This window comes from Schistocerca cancellata, chromosome 4 (genome assembly GCF_023864275.1).
Source record: "Schistocerca cancellata isolate TAMUIC-IGC-003103 chromosome 4, iqSchCanc2.1, whole genome shotgun sequence".
NCBI classification, from domain to species: Eukaryota; Metazoa; Arthropoda; class Insecta; order Orthoptera; family Acrididae; genus Schistocerca; species Schistocerca cancellata.
In genome coordinates this window covers 345,605,047-345,625,796 of record NC_064629.1, presented here as the reverse complement: position 1 = coordinate 345,625,796, position 20,750 = coordinate 345,605,047, and the positions used below count along the sequence as shown (strand labels likewise).

Sequence of the window (20,750 nt, the reverse complement as noted above, 5' to 3'; positions counted from 1 at the left end):
TCTGTAACGTTCAGCAGAATGTTTGCAGATGTCTGCAAAATCATTACGATACTAAAGAATTTGCCCCAGAATACAGCTCACAACACGTAAACCAACAAAAGAAAAATTACATAAAAGTACTTCATCAAAATATTCAATACTTTGGTAACAAAAAATTAGAAGCAGAAGTACTCCTGAGTGAAGTAAGACCAGACATATTATGCATAAGTGAACATGGACTAACTGAAAGTAAAATACATAATGTGGCAATAAAGGACTACAAACTAGCTAATTACTTCTGCAGATCTAAATATAAGGGTGGTGGCGTTTGTATATATATTAAAACAGGTACTCTATCAAAGAATGTAAACAGTGAAGCTGCTACATTTCCCATAGCTAGAGAAAAAGACTTTGAAGTTACTGGTATAGTGGCAGAGGATTCTAGAGTGTTTTGTGTGTACAGGTCACCATGTGGCAATATTAGCATCTTTCTAAAAAAAATTGCTAGCTTATTGAGAATGAATATGAAGAGAAATCTTATTATAAGTGGAGACTTCAACATTGACATGGGAAAAGACACAAAAATAAGACAGGATTTTGAAGAATTGTTAATACAGCATAACATGAAAGTGACAATAACTGCACCAACAAGAGTGACTTCACAAAGTGAGACAATTATTGACAACATAATTACTAATATGTGTACCTATGAGTCACATGTAGTTCAGACAGAAATATCTGATCATCATGGACAACTAATCAGCTTTTGCAGAAGTAATGACACAGTATCAGAACCAAAACAAACAACCAAAGAAATTAGGATCATCAGTGAACAAAATATCAACATCTTTAGAACAATGTTAAGTAAGGAAACTTGGAATGAAACCCTACAGGCCCAGAGTGTAAATGAAAAATATGATGCATTTATTTCAAGAATTAAGTATCATTTTAATGTAGCATTTCCCAAAGTAAAGAGACAAGAAAGGCAGCAAGATCAAACACAGTGGATTACCGGTGAAATACTAGAACAGCGAAGGAAGCTTCAGGACGTGAGACGGATGGGCGAAGCTGAAAAATATGAAATGTTAAAAAAGAAGTATAGAAAAACAATAAGAGAAGCGAAAGCAAGAGCAATTGACACCACTATAGCGAACTCAAAAAACAAGGCAAAGGCACCTTGGAATGCAATCAATGCTGAAAGAAAGGAAAAAGATGGGTCAAACAAAGAAGAAGGTATTAGGTCAATTAAAGTAGACAACACAGTGGTCACAGATGGTAAGGAAATAGCAAACCTACTGAATAATAACTATATCAGTGTAGTAGAAAACCTAAAATTGGAAAGAAATAGTCAAAAACAGAAGGGTATTAAGGTACCAAAAAGATCATGCAGTACTATGTTCTTAAGACCAGTCACGGCAGATGAATTGCGGAAAACTATACAGAAACTGAAGTCCAAGAAATCAGCTGGTGATGATGAAATATCAAATCATGTAATAAAGCTGGTATGTGAGGAGATAATAACACCACTGCTGAACATAGCAAACTGTTCTTTCAGAGATGCAATTTTTCCAGAAAAACTGAAGATAACGAAGGTAGTGCCAGTGTACAAGAAAGGGTGTAAGGATGATCCCAACAACTACAGACCAGTTTCACTGATATCAGGTTTCTCAAAAATCCTAGAAATGCTTATGTATACCAGATTAGTTAACTATTTGGACAAACATAACATTCTCATGCCCTCACAACATGGTTTCAGAAAGGGTAAATCTACAGAATCAGCAATTGTCAGTCTAACAGAATACATTTTACAGTCCTTAGATGAGAAAAAGGTTGTCTCTGCAATGTTTCTGGATCTTTCAAAGGCATTTGACACCATTGAACATGAAATACTGATACAAAAATTAAGCAACTATGGCATTCGGGGGCAACCAGGTGAATGGATAAAATCATACTTGTGCAACCGCAAGCAGTATGTATCATTAGGAAACTCGTACCAATCAGAAACCAAATCCATCAAATATGGAGTGCCGCAGGGTTCGGTAATGGGGCCATTGTTATTTAATGTATTTGTTAATGATATAGGTGTTGAGGAGGACGAAAAGAAAATATTGTATGCTGATGACATGACAATACTAAATAGTGACCAAAATATGGAACAGCTTGAGAGAAGAGCATACATATCTGCAAATGTCACAGCTCAATGGCTGTTGGAAAATGAACTGGTTATAAATCTAAAAAAGACTATGTATGCAGTGTTTAAAAACAAGGAAAAGGCTGTAGACATGGATTTAGAGGTTGATGGAACAAGGCTGGAAGAAGTAGAATCTGCTAGATTCTTAGGTATTCTTGTGGATAATGACCTGAAATGGAAAAAACATATCTGTACATGTCTGTAAGAAACTGAGCTCTGTCATATTCTTAATGATGCAGCTATCACAGTATTCAGACAAGAACCTTCTGTGTACAGTGTATCATGGACTTTTCGAACCATACTTACAGTATGGAGTGACTGTGTGGGGAAACTCAAACAAACAAGAGACAAAACGAGTGTTCACATTACAAAAAAAAGCAATTAGGACCATTTTAAGAAGAAAGACCTCTGAAACATGCAGAAACTGTTTCAAGAATTTAGGTATCTTGACTTTTTCATCGTTGTATATATACAAAACAATAATGTACATCACAAAAGGTAATGAGGACTGGATTACAAATGCTAGTGTACACACCCACAATACAAGAAAGAAGAATCAAGTACGGAGCATACCCCACAGACTGGCAATGCTAGAAAAAGGACCCCAGTACTCTGGTATCAGACTACTAAGAAGTCTGCCGAAAAACCTGCAAGATAGTGTACTTCATAATGACTTTCCAAAGAAACTTAAAGACTATCTCATTGAAAAAGAGTTTTACAGTGTTGCAGAATACTTATGCCATTAAATTTGTATATATTGTTACTCATTATCAGTGATGTAAAAATGTAAGCTAAAGGTGTAGAAAAATAAGTGATAAAGAATGTTAATACTTTGACATGTCCTATATTACACGTACATTTACTGTACACAATGTAATCTTACAGGATCAAATAAAATTCAATTCAATTCAATTACTCAAAGGGATGAATGTGACTCTGATTGGTAATGAAGTTATTGTATACAAATTTGGGGAATGATGTGACCTCGCAATTGGCGTCTTAGGTTGGGGAGGGGGGGGGGGGGGGGGGGGAGGGCACTAGCTGGAATACTTAAGAGGGCAAGCCAGGGTGAGAGGTGGAGGACTAGGTGAGGGTAACTTGGTAACTGACACACAACTTTCAGCTGTGTTACAAACAGATTTCTGAGTTCCAAAATTTTTTTATTCATATGTGAAAAATATTTACCAGCAACAAGTTAGCAAAATTTTATTTGAAAATAAAATCTATTTAAAAGCTACATATGTAGTCATGTGGCATTTTCATGTGGAAATCAGTTTTCTGGATGCAAGTGACATGATGGTATGGGATTCACTGATTCTGTCAACTAGATACAATCACACAACTCTTGAGTAATTACAGTGACAATTTGCTAGATTTATACCTTTAAAAAGTATACACATAGTATCAATGAAACATTAACGTTAATATTAAATTCTGGTGCTGTCATCCTGTGTTCTTTTTGTGAATTCATTTATCCACCATTTAGTCAAATTTAGATAAAAATATGGACCTTCAGGTTCATAATCTAGATACGTAAATGAGGGAGTGGACTTCGGTAAGGCTGGTTCTATCTGTGTTCCCTCATGCCACTCATTGAATGAAGTTATTGAAATTATTTTAGGTTGGGTAGTTATTGCACTTCGCCAAGCAACCTCATAGTATTTTCCATGGCGCCTGTGCCTGATATTTGCGACATTCCAAGGTCTAATCTGGGTATCAATATACCCAGGACCAACAGATGGAACAAATATAAGACTATTCTGATATGCAAATTTACTAAGACTTCGCCAGTTTTTCCATGATGATCCATATGTGAATCCACTGCTAGCAAAGTATGTGTAGAAACCTGTGAAGAATACAGACATAAATTATTAATACTAAAACATAATATCTGTCAATATAAATATCTCCAAAGTAGTTCTAAGAATGTCATGTGTAAAGAATTAGTTTATCTCAAAATGTCAATGAAAACTAAAACTGATATTTGAGATCTTTTTTGCACACAAAATATGTAACATACACCACTACAAAACACTGACTACATTATGTGGAAAAGATAAACTTCTGGATGATAATAACAAATGAATATTTAAGTAAAAGCTATACCATCACAATAACCAAAAGATATCTTTCATCATATACACTGAGGTAACAAATCATGCAACAGCAGTCTGCACATATACAGATGCCATTAGTATTGTGTACACAAGGTACAAAAGGGCAATCGATTAGTGGAGCTGTCATTTGTACTCCGATGATTCACTGGCTCTTAGCTACACATACAAACACAAAGTTTTGAGCTGACGAACACTTGTCACAGAAATAATGTACATCAGGCAGGCAATAATATTTATTACATTATATTCTGTATTTTGTTTCACAAACAGTAATGTACATAGGTGCAATACACAGAGAAGGGAAAATTTTCACAGAACTGCAAGTAAAAAGAAAAGGCAGCAGACCATAGTCCACATACAATAGGAACCCTCTTTTATAACAGACGTCCATCTGACCTCAAGATAGCTAAATTAAACACTTTAAAGAATAAAGTTAAGCATTTATTAACAGGGAAAAGCTGTTATTTAGTATAAGATTTCAAGTTGCAGTCTCCCTTTGTAAAACAATGTATATAGCATAAGTTTGTTTTTGCAACACAAAAATGATAATTTCTGACCTTCACTACTTGTATCAATGTGTGCACTTGTGTATGTTAACTGAACCTTTGTATATGTGCACTAAAATGTATGACAATGTCCAAAAACTGACTGTTATATGGACAGCAAACAAATAAATAAATAAACAACACAGTGGCTGATGCCATTCACTTAACGACAAACGGTAGTGGCGTTTGCACTAGTTGTCAGTGCTAACAGACAAGAAACACCATGTGAAATAACCACAGAGATTGATGTTGGATGTACAATGAACATACCCGTTAGGACAGTGCAGCAAAATATGGTGTTAATGGGCTATGGCAGCAGACAACCGAAGCAGGTGCCTTTGCTAACAGTACATCATGTGCAGTGCCTTTCCTGGGCTCATGATCATATCAGTTGGACCCTAGACAACTAGAAAACTGTGGCCTGGTCAGATGCGTCCCAATTTCAGTTGGTAAGAGCTGATGGTATGGTTCAAGTGTGGCACACAACACATGAAACCATGGACCCAAGTTGCCAATGAGACACCGTGCAATCCAGTGGTGGTTCCATAATAGTGTGGGCTGTGTTTATATGGAATAGACTGGGTCCTCTGGACCAACTGAGCTGATCACTGACTAGAAATAGTTATGTTTGGCTATTTGGAGACTATTTGCAGCCTTTCATAGACTTCATATTCTGAAACAATGATGTGCCATGTCACTGGGCCACAGTTGTTCACAGTTGATTTGAACAACATTCTGGCCAATCTGAATGAACGATTTGGCCATCAAGATCACCCGACATGAATCCCATTAAACATTTATGGGACAAGATTGAGAGGTCAGTTTGTGCGGGCATCACTTTCGAAATTATGGATGGCTACAGAGGCAGCATGATTCAATATTTCTGTAGTGGACTTCCAATGACTTGCTGAGTCCATACCACATCCAGCTGCTGCACTACACAGGGCAAAAGGGGTCCAACACAACATTAGGGGGCATCCCATGGCTTTTGTCACCTCAGTGTACATACAGCACCAATTTAATGAAAAACTAAATTTTATGTAGTATTACTCTACAGTTATGATATCACCATTCTTCTCAATAACTTAATACTTTCAATTTAAAAATTCTGCAAAAATTCAGTGCCAGTAACACATGCATTACTTATTAAGTTGAATTATTACTCAAACAGATAGAAAAACCCTTAAATTACATGCAAATTGGTTGTTCCTGGTAAAACAAGATGGGTGATAGAAGGAAACATTCCACGTAGGAAAAATATACCTAAAAACAAAGATGATGTGACTTACCAAATGAAAGTGCTGGCAGGTCGACAGACACACAAACGAACACAAACATACACACAAAATTCAAGCTTTCGCAACAAACTGTTGCCTCATCAGGAAAGAGGGAAGGAGAGGGAAAGACGAAAGGATGTGGGTTTTAAGGGAGAGGGAAAGGAGTCATTCCAGTCCTGGGAGCGGAAAGACTTACCTTAGGGGGAAAAAAGGACGGGTATGCACTCGCACACACACACATATACAGACACAATATGTCTGCTTGTGTCTGTATATGTGTGTGTGTGTGCGAGTGTATACCCGTCCTTTTTTCCCCCTAAGGTAATATATATATATATATATATATATATATATATATAGAGGGAAACATTCCACGTGGGAAAAATATGTCTAAAAACAAAGATGATGTGACTTACCAAACGAAAGCGCTGGCACGTCGATAGACACACAAACATACACACAAAATTCTAGCTTTCGCAACCAACGGTTGCTTCGTCAGGAAAGAGGGAAGGAGAGGGAAAGACGAAAGGATTTGGGTTTTAAGGGAGAGGGTAAGGAGTCATTCCAATCCCGGGAGTGGAAAGACTTACCTTAGGGGGAAAAAAGGATGGGTATACACTCGCACACACACACATATCCATCCACACATATACAGACACAAGCAGATAACGAAAGCGCTGGCACGTATATTTTTCCCACGTGGAATGTTTCCCTCTATATATATATATATATATATATATATATATATATATATATTGTCCTTTTTTCCCCCTAAGGTACGTCTTTCCGCTCCCGGGATTGGAATGACTCCTTACCCTCTCCATTAAAACCCAAATCCTTTTGTCTTTCCCTCTCCTTCCCTCTTTCCTGACGAGGCAACCGTTGGTTGCGAAAGCTAGAATTTTGTGTGTATGTTTGTGTTTGTTTGTGTGTCTATCGACCTGCCAGCGCTTTTGTTTGGTAAGTCTCATCATCTTTCTTTTTAGATATATTTTTCCTACGTGGAATGTTTCCCTCTATTTTATATATATATATATATATATATATATATATATATATATATAAGCAACCGTTGGTTGCGAAAGCTTGAATTTTGTGTGTATGTTTGTGTTTGTTTGTGTGTCTATCGACATGCCAGCACTTTCGTTTGGTAAGTCATATCATCTTTGTCTTTAGATATATTTTTCCCACGTGGAATGTTTCCCTCTGTTATATATACAATTTTGCAGTAAGTGCTTAAGTTATATCTGGAGGAAAGGAAAAACAACATCACTAAACCAAATTTAAATTTAATATCTAATTAACATGTGACTGAGCGAGATTCAAAAAGGAAGAGCAGTATACTCAGAGTACATAGAAATACTGCTCTACCTTCAATCCATTAAATCACATAGAATAAAACACTAATCCCACTTCCACCTCTGTGTTTTCTGAAATAATGTGGCATCCAAGGTTGCTGTTTGCTAATAAAATAAAAATTCTTCTTCAAACAGTTATACATTATTGTACAATGAGTAAAAGGCAACCTGCAAAGAAACTACACTGACAAATGAAATATGTCCTTATATGAAAGCCTATTAACAAATTACATGTAACACATGTTAACAGAATTGACTGGTGGACTTGAGATAAGGCTAACTCATGTGGATTTGGTGACCAGACACTAGCACACACAGTCTAACTTTTTGTATATGCCAGGCTGTTGTGTATCATGCAGTTAAGAAATTGCTACAATTCACATTACTGTGTCTACTACAATTTTCTACATGCCCACAGTAGTGGGCATGTAGTAGTAAGATGTAAGTTCCCAATGACAATTTGTCAATGTAGTAAGTTAGTTTACAACTATGGAAATTTGCCTCCGACAACAGACAGCATTATAAACTAGTTGTTCTACTGCCACAAACCTGGCCAACACACAAAGGTACTAATGGAATTCTACTCATTTTGTCATCTCGCAAACTAGTTTGGAGTTCTTCATCAAGATGTTTACGTCAGCAGTGATATCTAAAAATATGCAATGAAGCCATTCAGTCCTCAGTTAATTACTGCACGACAAGCTCAGAGGCTGTAGCTATGAAGATATGTCATTACAACATCAAAGGGGCAATGTAGCTTGTCAAGTATCAATAAGAAAGATGATTCAGATTTCTGCAAAGCAGCATGATTATTAGTGGGCAAACCATACATATTTAATAGGAGATGCAAAAATATGATATAGGATAGATTGCTACTAACCACTGAGTGACAGGTACACTGCAACGAAGACTGTTGGATATTATAAGCTATTGGACAAATTCCTTCTTCAGTAAACCACACACACATTCATACACACATGGCCACTGTCATCTCTGGCCTAATTGTGCTGAATAGTGCATGGATAGTTTGGTTACAGAAGAGGTATGTGACTGGGAAGGGTAGGGATAGCAGGACTGGAGTGCTGTAGTGCTGCCTGTGGTGCAAAAATGTAGGGGTGTGGTGAGGACAGGATGGTAAACTGCTACATGCAGCATTGGAAAGCTGTGCTGAAGAGGTGAGGGTGGAGGTGGGGGGAAGGGTAGAGGGAGAGAAGCAGACAAGGGGAAAGGACTACACAGATGCATTGCGGGGGTAGCAGGCATTTGTGACATTGGAGTGAGAGCAGGGAAGGGGCCAGAAGCAGATGCAGAAAGGGGCTAGCAAAGGTTGAGGCCTGGAAGGGTTAAGAGATTGAAGCATATGTTGTAGGGAGAGTTCCCACTCGCGCAATTCAGAAAAGCTGGTGTTGGTGAGAATAGTCTAAATAGCACAGGTTGTGAAGAAGTTGTTGAAGTGGGGCACATCATGCTGGGTGGCAGGCTTTGCAACTGAACTGACTCTTGGCCACAATTTGGTGGTGGCCATTTATGTGGGCAGACAGCATGTTAGTGATCATTCCCACATAGAATGCCACACAGTGGTTGTAGCCAAGTTAGTAGACCACACGGTTGCTTCCAAAGGTGGTCCTGTCTTTGATGGAGTAGAAGATACCTGTGACAGGACTTGAGTAGGTGGCAGTGTAAAGGTGTATGGGACAGGTCTTGCATCTATGTCTATTACAGGGATATGAGCTGTGGGGCAAAGGGTTGGAAGGAGGGATGGAATAGGCACAGACAAGGATATTGCATAGATTGAGTGAGTGGTAGAATACTGGGAGGGGGGGGGGGGGGGGGGGATGGGGAGGATATTTCTCATTGCACGGTGATAAGTTGTCGAAACCCTGAGGAGACAAGGTGCAGGAGATCTGTTTCTGGATAAGTTGGAGAGGGTAATTTTGATCTGTGAAGGCCCAGTGACATCCTCACCATACTTGGGGAGGGACGTTTCATGAGTGCGGATGCAATTGCCATATATAGAAGGGATATCTTGGAGTAGAATGAGTGGCAGCTGTCAAAATGAAGATATTGTTGGTGATTGGCAGGTTTGATGTCGACAAATGTACTGATGGAGCCATCCATGAGGTTGTGGTCAACTTTGATGAAAGTAGCTTTCTGAACAAAGAAGGGCCAAGTGAAGTAAATGAGGGAGAAGGTGTTGAAGCTCCGTGGGAATGTTAATAGCGTGTTCTAACCCCTGATCTACATCATGAAGACATCATCAATGAATGTGAACTATGTGAGGGGTTTGGGATTCTGGCTAGCAATGATTTCTCTAGAGGGCACATGGACAGACTGGCACAGGATGGTGCCACGTAGATGTACATGGCTGTACTGCAGATTCATTGTAGGTGAAGCCCTCAAGGGGGAAGTAATTGTGGCTATATTTGGTGATGGTTCCCAAGGAGGAGGTTGTAGGTTTGGGGTCAGTCAGACATTTAGAAAAGTAGTGTTCAGTGGCAGAAACGACATGGACACTGGGGATTTTAGCATAGATGGAAGTTGCATCAACAGTGGTGAGCAGGGTGCAGGGTGGTAAGGGGACAGGAACTGTGGAGTCAGCAGAGGAAATGGTTAGTGTCTTTTATATAGGAGGGTACATTGCAGGTGTGTTAATCCACAAGGGTAGGTATTCTCTCAGTAGGGACACAGAATCCAGTCACAATAGGGTGTCTTGGATGGTTGGATTTATGTATTGTAGAAGGCAGGAGTGGAGGGGGTGAGGAGAAAGGTGCCTTCAGGAGAGGGGTTCTGTTATGGACCTAAGGCTTGGAGGAGTATTGCTGATAATGCTAGATTTCTGGAATGGGGTCACTATGGCATGTCTCACATACACCTGTTATTCCACCACACCACACCACACCACACCACACCACACCACACCTCCCACAAGCAAAACCTGCCCACGCTACACCCAGCACCCCACTACCCTATCCCCATCAGGTCCTTGCACATTCCCACCACAGGCAGCACTACAGAATATTCCCCCATTGTTACCCCACTGTCCCTACCCATACTCCCCTATGCCTCTTCTGCACCCTCACTTCATATCCTAAACAAAACCACTGCTCACCACAGTGAGACCTTAGCACAATAGCTCTGTGTGTGTGTGTGTGTGTGTGTGTGTGTGTGTGTGTGTGTGTGTGTGTGTGTGTGTGTGTGTGTGTGTGCGTGCGTGTGTGCATGCGCGCGCATGTTTTTCCTAGGAGTTTGTCCTATTGCTTATAATATCCAACATTATTCTTTCAATATACCTGCCTGTCCCTCAACACCACCTGTATGTGGTGAACGGCAGTATATCCTATATCATTATCCCTATGACATCAGACTTCTGGAAGTCCTACATTGTGTGTGATAATATTTCATTAGAAGCAAAAAATTATGTAAATAGTATAACATCTCATTTGCTGGCTGTGCCTGTGTGCTCTTCCTGTGGCTACTGTCTACGACAGGATTGATTTTTAGGGGAAGGAGGCTTTCTTCAGTATGGAGTTGATGGTCCAGTATTTGCAAAACCTCCTAAGTGGGCTGTGGCTGAAGCGTACATGGCTGGCTTATAGAGAGAGTAATTTCCCCACAATGGCCGGTGTTTCCAACATCTGATGCTGGAAAAGTTCTGAAAGTCCTGACAGAAAGCAGCAGTTAACAGAAGCTCTATTAGGAGGAGTAAGAAATGGTGGATGAAAATGCCTGCATTCTGCTCCTGATCCTGATTCACTGAAGGGCCTAAATGCTAAATAACTTTGTAAAGCAGTTTGAACCAGTGAAATTGGGGTTGTTGATCAGTAGCCCTGTTAGACTCTCTGGAGTAAAGGTGCCAATGCGAGAGTCTTACTGATTTCTGTGTGCTGACACTTAAAGTATGGCAGACTGGAAGAATCAGAAGTGTGTTCCTGGGTATGGTATGGAACCCTACTTAGTCACGTTCCAGTTTTTGTCCATGAATGTTGCAGATTAGTGAGAATGGACTGATAGCAGTGAAAATATTCCACTCCAAGGTCGAGTCTCGGAATCTTTTTGAAAGTAGTACGTTTTGTGACTCGCCGATCATTCAAAGTGCCGCCGCGCAATTACGTGCGACCTCTACGTGCGGCGCTGTCTGCCAGCCATGCAGCAGCTGCGCCACCTAAGCGGCCAGCCGAGCAGCGGCCGCTAGACTGGGACTCAGTGCTCATTCGAATGCTAACGTGTACGCATGTCTTGCTTGTCAACTTACTCTGTGACTTATGTGTCTTGTGTTGTTCTGAAATATATGTGTTAAACTTGACGTTATACCAATTGGCGATGAGGATGGGATTTTTCCTTTTCACCGTTGACCCACCGGATTCCATGGCTACTGTCGAGCAACTATTGCAAAATCTCCTTGAACAGCAAACGTTTCTAACAGTGGCGATTCGCGATTTCATCGCGGCGTCAAATGCGGGGCATTTCTCGTCGTTGGCTATACCTCCTTTTCCTCCTTACGACGAGACGGCGGAAGACTGGTCTGATTACGAAAAACGTCTTCGACAGCACTTCTTGGCATTTCATGTCACGGACGAACAACCATGTAAGTCTCTGTTCACCTCAAATGTATCGGTTGTTGTCGCATTTGGCTCCTTTGAAGGATCCCGCGTCTTTGTCCTTTGCTGAAATGTGCTCAATTCTGTCTGTCTATTTTCCAAAGCAAACGCATGTGGTAGCCTCTCGTGTTGCCTTTTATCGTTGTCAAAAACAGCTACATCAATCCTATCGCGCTTGGGCTGCTGAACTTCACGGCCTCAGTCGAAAGTGTCAATTTGTTATTGACGTTCACAAAGAATCCTATGCCGATTCCATGGTACGGGATGCTATTATCCGGTTGGCACCCGACAAAGAAGTTCGCCAACATGCCCTTCAGTTGGCGAATCCGACTCTAGATGAAGTTCTCTCCATTGCGCAGTCTTTTGAAATTTCTCGCGCTGCTGGGGCGCAAATAGAGGCGTGGGGTGATGTCGGGGAAATACAACCTCTGTGCACAGTTGACGTCGTGTGTGGTGCGTCCCCGCCGGCCGACGTGGCCGCAGTGCGCTCCCACACGCAGCCTCGGCCTAGCCGTAAATAACCCGCTAAGAAACTGCAGCAAAACCCCCGGCAACTTCCTTCACATCCGCAGTGTTTTACGAAACATTCACGCGAGGATTGTCCCCAACGTTGGGATGTGTGTCACAATTGCAAAAATTGTGTCTTCCATTTGCAAATCCGACCGCATACGTGATGTTCATGAACATGACGCTGATTCTGATTCTGTGTTGTCTGTCAATTTCACTTCTTCCCTTTCAGGGAAGTTATTCCTCACTGTCCAAATCCTTGGTCGAGACGTTCGCATGCAAGTGGATACCGGTTCTGCTGCCACTATAATTAATTCTCAGACGTATCTCCAACTGGGTTCTCCACTCCTGTCACCTGTCACTCAGCAATTACGGACGTACAATAAACAGAAGATTTCTCTCTTGGGACTGTTTAATGCTGAGGTATCTTACAAATCTGTCGTTCGCACTGTTCCCATATTTGTGGTCGACCAGAGCAACGCAGAAAATCTTTTTGGTTTCGATGCCTTTCGCGTTTTTGGGTTCTCCACAGATGACTCTGTCAATATTGTCTCTGATGCTATTCCTTATGCTCAACTGGATTCCTTGTCGACGACATTTTCGTCCCTTTTTTTCTCCTGGGTTAGGCCGAGCAAACGACTTTGAAGCTCATATCACGCTCAAACCCACTGCTCGGCAAAAGTTTTTTTGGGCTTGGCCCATTCCTGTGGCCCTTCGTGATCGGGTAAAATGGGAGTTGGATCGTCTCACTACTTCAGGGGTCTTGCTTCCTGCCACTTCCAGTGAGTGGTCCTCTCCTGTCGTTGTCGTTGCTAAGCCAAATGGTGATATTCGTCTCTGTGGCGATTTCAAAGCCACTGTAAATGCTCAATGCCTCATCAGCACTTACCCTATGCCCCGTCCTGAAGAACTGTTCACTAAACTTGCTGGAGGCCAGTATTTTTCTGAAATTGACCTGTCAGAAGCTTATCATAAACTTCCTCTCGACGCTGCTTCCCGGCAGTTTCTGGTCCTTAACACGCCTTTCGGCCTCTATCAATACCAGCACTTGCCATTCGGGGTTGCTAGCGCCCCAGTTCTCTTTCAGCGATTCTAGGAACAATTATTGCTCCCTGTCCCTGGGTGTATCAATTACATGGACGACATTGTTGTCACTGGCTCCACCACTGAAGAACATCTTCAAAATCTCCGCACACTTTTTCATGTCTTACAGACTGCCGGTTTTAAGTGTAATCTTCAGAAATCACAATTTTTTCAGGCATCTATCACGTACTTGGGGTTTCAACTCTCTCGGGATGGTATTCGTCCCCTTCAGCAAACTGGCGCTCTATCGATGCCCTTCCTTGCCCTACATCTGTTAAGGAACTGCAGGCCTTCTTGGGGAAAATACCATACTATCACAAGCTTTTACCGTCTGCGGCTTCGGTGGCTCAGCCGTTGCCTCACCTGTTGCATAAAAACGTGCCTTTTCACTGGTCCGCGTCATGCGAAGTGGCTTTCCAGAAATTGAAGACTATGCTGAAACAGGCCCCGTGCCTGGCTACTTATTGACCGGGCCAACATCTTGTTCTTGCCACAGACGCCTCTCAATACGGGGTCGGTGCAATCCTTGTGCACCGTTTTTCTAATGGTTGGGAACAACCCATTGCTTATGCCTCCAAAACACTCACAGATGCCCAACAAAAGTATTCTCAAATTGAGAAAGAAGCTTTGGCCATTATTTATGCTCTTCATAAGTTTGGTGTTTTTCTCTATGGCTCAAAATTTCATCTTGTTACGGATCACAATCCACTTGTTTCCTTGTTTCATCCATCAACGTCACTTCCCGACAAGGCTGCACACCGCCTCCAGCATTGGGCTCTTTACTTGTCTCATTTCAATTATGAGATTTATTTCCGGTCAACGGCTCAACATGCAAATGCTGATGCTCTGTCTCGCCTTCCCATGGGTCCTGATCAGGCATTAGATAGGGACGAACTTTTGTGTTTCCACCTGGATGTTGCCAAGCAGCGGGTTGTGGACGGGTTCCCCATCACTGGGGACAGGCTGGCGGCTGCTACAGGTTCTGACCCTACCCTCTCCCGGGTTTTACGCTGTATTCAGAAGGGTTGGCCAGATCGCCCATCTGCTAAGACTTCTGATCTGTTGCGGAACTACTACGCCTTGCGCTACCGCCTCACGGCTAGGGATGGTGTTATCCTCCTCTCCATTGACAATGCTTCGCCGCGTGTTGTGGTACCTGCGTCTTTGCGTGCTTCGGTCTTGCGCCTCCTTCACCAAGGGCACTGGGGTGTGTCTCGCACAAAATCTCTGGCGCGCCGTCATGTGTACTGGCCTGGCATCAACTCTGAAATAGCACACATGGTCGCTGCCTGCGGCCCTTGTGCGTCACAGGCCGCTGCCCCGAAGTTATCTTTGTCACTGTGGCCTTCGCCTGAGAAGCCCTGGGAGCGCATTAATGCTAGGTACTTATTGGCTCCTCGTAATTGACGTCTACTCTAACTTTCCTTTCATTGTCCGTTGCACGTCACCTACCACCGCGGCAACCACCAGTGCTCTCGCCCGCATTTTTTCTTTGGAAGGCCTCCCCTCTACTCTTGTTACTGATAATGGTCCGCAATTTGCCTCTTCCGAATTTGCGGATTTTTGTGCTCGTCATGGCATTACGCATGTCACGGCCCCGCCATTCCATCCACAATCCAACGGTGAGGCTGAACGACTGGTCCGCACATTTAAGGCTCAGATGCGGAAACTTCTGACTTCTTCTGCTGCTGATGATGCGCTTCTCCAGTTTCTGGCGTCTTACCGTTTCACCCCCATGGGCGACCACAGCCTGGCTGAGCTCTTACATGGCCGACAGCCCCGCATGCTACTTCATCTTCTGCGGCCTCCCACCTCACGGCCGCGGGTGCCTTCACTTGGCTGGTTCACCAACGACGACCTCGTCTGGGTACGGGGATATGGCAGGCGGCCAAAATGGAGCCCGGGCCGCATCTTAAGACACCGTGGCAGACGCCTGTATGAAATCCAGACGGACACGGGTGTTGCAGTGCGTCATTCGGACCAGCTTCGGCCTCGGGTGCCAGCAACGCCTGTTCCGAATGCCACTACACCACCTTTGGCTCTACCTGACGCTCGGAATCTTGGCATCTCTCAATACTCACAACGCAGCCCTCTCACCGTCATCGCGATGCCAGCACAAGAACGGACACCACCAGGAGACGTGCCTATGCAGGAACCGGATGACCATCCTCTGTCAGAGCAAATCTACTTGCCTCCTCCTCCAACGGACGCCGACACATCGCCTATGTCTCCTGTCATATCAACTGGACTTGCTGCAACGGGCAGATTGGTGCATGGGGCCCCAGCAGATTCGACCCCTACGTCTCCTGTCATCTCGACCCATTATCATCGGGGACACTTCCGTCCGTACGGGAAGCCTCTGCCTCAAGACTTTACGGCAAGTCAAACAACACCTATGGACGTTAGCCATCTCCAGGACACCTCCATCAAGACCAGTGCAACAATTTCAAAGGGGGGAAAAGTGTTGTGACTCGCCGATCATTCAAAGTGCCGCCGCGCAATTACGCGCGTCCTCTACGTGCGGCGCTGTCTGCCAGCCATGCAGCAGCTGCGCCACCTAACCGGCCAGCTGAGCAGCGACCGCTAGACTGGGACTCAGTGCTCATTTGAATGCTAACGTGTACGCATGTCTTGCTTGTCAACTTACTCTGTGACTTATATGTGTTGTGTCATTCTGAAATGTATGTGTTAAACTTGACGTTATAACAGTAGGATTGCTACAGGGCTTTCATTATTGAATCAGAGTATTGAGAAGTTTAACCCTGTCTCATAGGTTCATAGGTCAAAGCAAGTCTGGCAACCCTTTCTCAGACTGAGCTTGTGTGTAGTAACGTAAAGAATTAATCCAGGTCAGCTAATAAATGTTTCCAATTAATCTGTGGAGCAGCACATTGCATAGTTTGTCTCGGGTGTTGCATGTCGCCAAGAGTGCATGGATTCTGGCCATGACTGTTATGTGATTGCACACAGCACTACGCAGTGGACAAAAAGAATGTTTCAATAGTATCACAGGAAAATTCATTTGAGAAAACTAATAAATTATGAGACAGCATTGCTGGAAAGTTCTTTCCTTCAAGAGGCAAGAGGTATACATTGTCTATAGTCACATATGAAGTGACACACTTCCTAGCTTTCAGAACTAATAGTTCCTTTGGTTGGGAGGAGAGATGGATAGTTTGTGGAAGATTGAAAAGATAGGAGAGGTCACTTGAACCCCAGAATGTGAAAGACCCACATGTAGTAAGAGTGAGAGTGGATAGAGATGAAGGGGGATGGCTTCTCCCTTCATCTTCACTACAGGTGAGTCTGTCTCTCATCCTGGGGTCTGAGTGACCTGCCAGCCCTTTTTAACATTGCCCAACCTATTCATCTCGCCTCCCAACCACAGGAATTACTTTAGTTCTGAAAGATAGGTGGGTGTTACTACTATATCTGTTTATCAGCAGCACTGCATGTAATGCCTCTTTATGGTAAGTACTGGGCAACAATTATGCATGGTAAATTATATAAACAGACAAAATGTTACAATTACATGCCCTAAACCTGTGAACTTTTTGACCACTGGAACGATAAAAAGTCTAGAAACTCAGTTTTTCATTACCTAAAATATGGCCAGATCTCCAGGTATGCCCATGGCTGTCTCCCTTGACACCACAAATTAGAAGATGGTGCAAGCAATGATACTGTTTATTCACAAGCATCATCACAAACATATGGCCAAATGTCAAATGGCAATGTTCTATTCTTAAGGGATGCACATCCAACATGAATGGTAACCTAACTTTATGTAGGTGGTTATATTTCCAATCTCTCATTCATCCTCTAGCAAGTGACCTCCACCTCAAAACTGAAAGACCATAGTACAAGAATAGCATAAAGTAATACAGTGTGTTCATCTCATGCACACCCTTCTCCTGCATCTCTCATGCACCCCCTTCTCCTGCATCAGCTTACTAATTTCCTTTGATTCCCACACATAGATGTACCAGCAAAATCATGCTCAATTTCCATGCAACTGCAGTATGTGAATGAGCCTTGTTTTCTGCATGCTTTTCTGTATCTGGCATACATTTGCTGAAAAGCATGAATAACACTTTTGGAACAGAACAGGAAAAAATATTTCCACCAATCACATTTCATCTCCAACTGTCCCTATGGAAGGCCACAGAGCTGTCACTGACTGCAATTAATCTAAAAAGTGATCCTAAAGACAGTGTCAGTTGCTCGTAGATACCACTTTTACAATGTATACAGCACAGGTTATCCACTTTGAAGTTGCAATTGAATATTCACTCTTACATAACTAGGAACAGGAACTCTCAATATTCACTGGTCTAGAATTACAAAAATAGAAAAAAGTCTCCTGCATGCCGCACAATTCTTTTTAACCAATTATTCTGTGGGAACCAGCAGATGAAAACTAGTACATTCAGAAAAGCTATGGAAGCTTGGCAGAAAGAAAAAGCTTTCTATAAGGAGCAGTCAAATGAAAATGGAACAGATGGGAAAAAAGTAAGTAAACTGTTTATTACTTTGAAAGTAATCACCATAGCTGTTAATGCATTTATCCCATTGTGAGACAAGACGGTCAATGCCTTCATGGAAAAAATGTTTACAGCTGCCTTCTGTTACGCAATCAAGCCATAATTTTCATACATACACATATAAAAGATTTACTCTGAAGAGCCAAAGAAACCGGTACACCTGACTAATATCATGTAGCGCCCCTGTGAGCATGCAGAAGTGCCACATAACGATGTGGCATGGACTCGACTAATGTCTGAAGTAGTGCAGGAGAGAGTTGACAATATAAATCCTGCAGGGCTGTCCATAAATCTGTAAGAGTACAGGTGGGTGGAGATCTCTTCTGAACATTACAAACATCCCAGATATGCTCAATCATGTTAATGTCTGGGGAGTTTGGTGGGCAGTGGATATGTTTTTACTCAGAAAAGTGTTTCTGGAGCCACTCTGTAGCAATTCTGGATATGTGGGATGTCGCATCGTTGTGCTTGAACTGCCCAAGTCCGTTGGAATACACAAAGGACATGAATGGATGCAGGTCACCAGACAGGATACTTATGTACCTGTCACCTGTCAGAGTCGTATCTAGATGTATCAGGGGTCCCATATCACTCCAACTGCATACACCCCACACCATTAAAGAGCCTCCACTAGCTTGAACTGTCCACTGCTGACACACAGGGTCCATGGATTCATGATGTTGTCTCCATACCCATACATGTCCATCCTCTCGATACAATTTGAAATGAGACTTGTCCGACCAAGCAACATGTTTCCAGTCATCAACAGTCCAATGTCAGTGTTGATGGGCCAAGGCAAGGTGTAAAGCTTTGTGTCATGCAGTCATCAAGCATACATGAGTGGACCTTTGGCTCCGAAAGCACATATCAATGATGTTTCATTGAATGGCTCACATTCTGACACTTGTTGATGGCCCAGCATTGAAATCTGCAGCAATTTGTGGAAGGTTACACTTCTGTCACATTGAATATTTCTCTTCAATCATCATTGGTCTTGTTCTTACAGGATCTTTATCCAGTCACTGCTATGTCGGAGATTTGATGCTTTACCAGATTCCTGATATTCATGGTACGCTCGTGAAATGGTTGTACGGGAAAATCCCCATTTCATCCCTATCTCTGAGATGCTGTGTCTCACTGCTCATGTACTGACTATAACACCACATTCAAACTGATTTAAATCTTGATAACCTGCCATTGTCGCAGCAGTAAGCAATCTAACAACTGCGCCAGACACTTGTTGTCCTAAATAGGCATTGCTGACCGCAGTACCATATTCTGCCTGTTTACATGTCTCTGTATTTGAATACGCATGCCTATACCAGTTTCTTTGGCACTTCAATGTATATCCCGAACATTTAAACTTATGTTGAAGCATTTCACTTGAATTCATGTAAATCCATTTTATTAATTCTTTTGAAGTTGTACCAGCAATTATAATTTATAGTGTTATTAACTCTTTGAATGTAAGATCACTGTTCTTGTTCACTTAGAAACAGGTAAGAGACTTGGCAAATATGTGGTGTGGAATGGAAGCTCTTGGCAGAAGGGTTGCTGCTAAGGGACTTCAATTTTGTTTTGTAGTACTGCTGAAGGCAGAAGTATTATATGTTATTATTTCTGAGTGTAGAAATACATTTAACAGTACAGAAGCTACATTTATTGGAAGTTAGCTGAATAACAATCCTTTGTCCATTTAATATTTTTTGGTATAAGGATGACAACTTGGGACTTAATGGAAGACAATAAGGCCAACAATGAACAAACGTAAGTACTAATTTAGAACAATAGATGTGATGTGGGAATCTCTACAAACTAACTACATAGGTCATTAAAGCAGCCAGTACTGAAGAATCCACGACACTTTATGACATTGTCTGGTATCATTACAATGTACGAAGAAATATTAATCAGACTTCTTTCAGAAGTTAAATGCAAAAAGAAACTAAAATTTACCATGAATGCAAAATCCAGTGAAATGAAAATGAAACAGAACAATCAAGACCTGTGAACAAAAGGACTGGAGAACAAAGAGGACATTACATACACAGAGAAGTAAAAGCTAAGTACATGATACCAATTTTTTTCTTTAATTATCTTCTTAGACAAAAAACAGTAACAAAAATTTTATTACTTGTGATATTAGTTTTTTGTGTGTGAAGTAATTCTGCTAACCTACTTCATTGATCATTTCAAAATGACATTGAAGGAGGAGGAAAGTGGCTCACTTGAGAACATCTTTGAGGAAGACAATTCAGGGTTAGGATTTCAGAATCAGAGTTTGGAAGATTCAGGGAACAAACTGTTGTTACATCAATTTATGCAAAAACTGAACACAGCTATAAATTTTTAGCACAAAACAGTAACTAACAAATTTCTGATGCCAACAAAACTTCAAACAATCTAATTTCTGAAACAAATAAATTTCCAATAAGAATGAAGCACTGAAAACTGAGTTAGGAAATAAGATTGCTGAAAGTTGTGATGGTGATAACTTGGGGGTAGGAAATCAGATTCTGGCATTCAGAGATGGACTAAGTGGACAAACTGA

General features: G+C 41.9%; 1 protein-coding gene across 5 annotated transcripts in view; it reads right to left on the bottom strand.

Annotated features, from left to right (window-relative positions):
- Positions 1–3,315: 3,315 nt before the first annotated feature.
- The window catches only part of LOC126184603 (glycoprotein endo-alpha-1,2-mannosidase), a 105,021-nt gene continuing 87,586 nt past the window's right edge, over positions 3,316–20,750 (bottom strand). For all 5 annotated transcript variants that reach the window (XM_049927051.1, XM_049927052.1, XM_049927048.1 and 2 more), the window contains one exon: positions 3,316–4,016. In XM_049927051.1, coding sequence (XP_049783008.1) covers positions 3,598–4,016 — 419 coding nt within the window. In that variant the 3' untranslated portion in view covers positions 3,316–3,597. The remainder of the gene's footprint in view (positions 4,017–20,750) is intronic.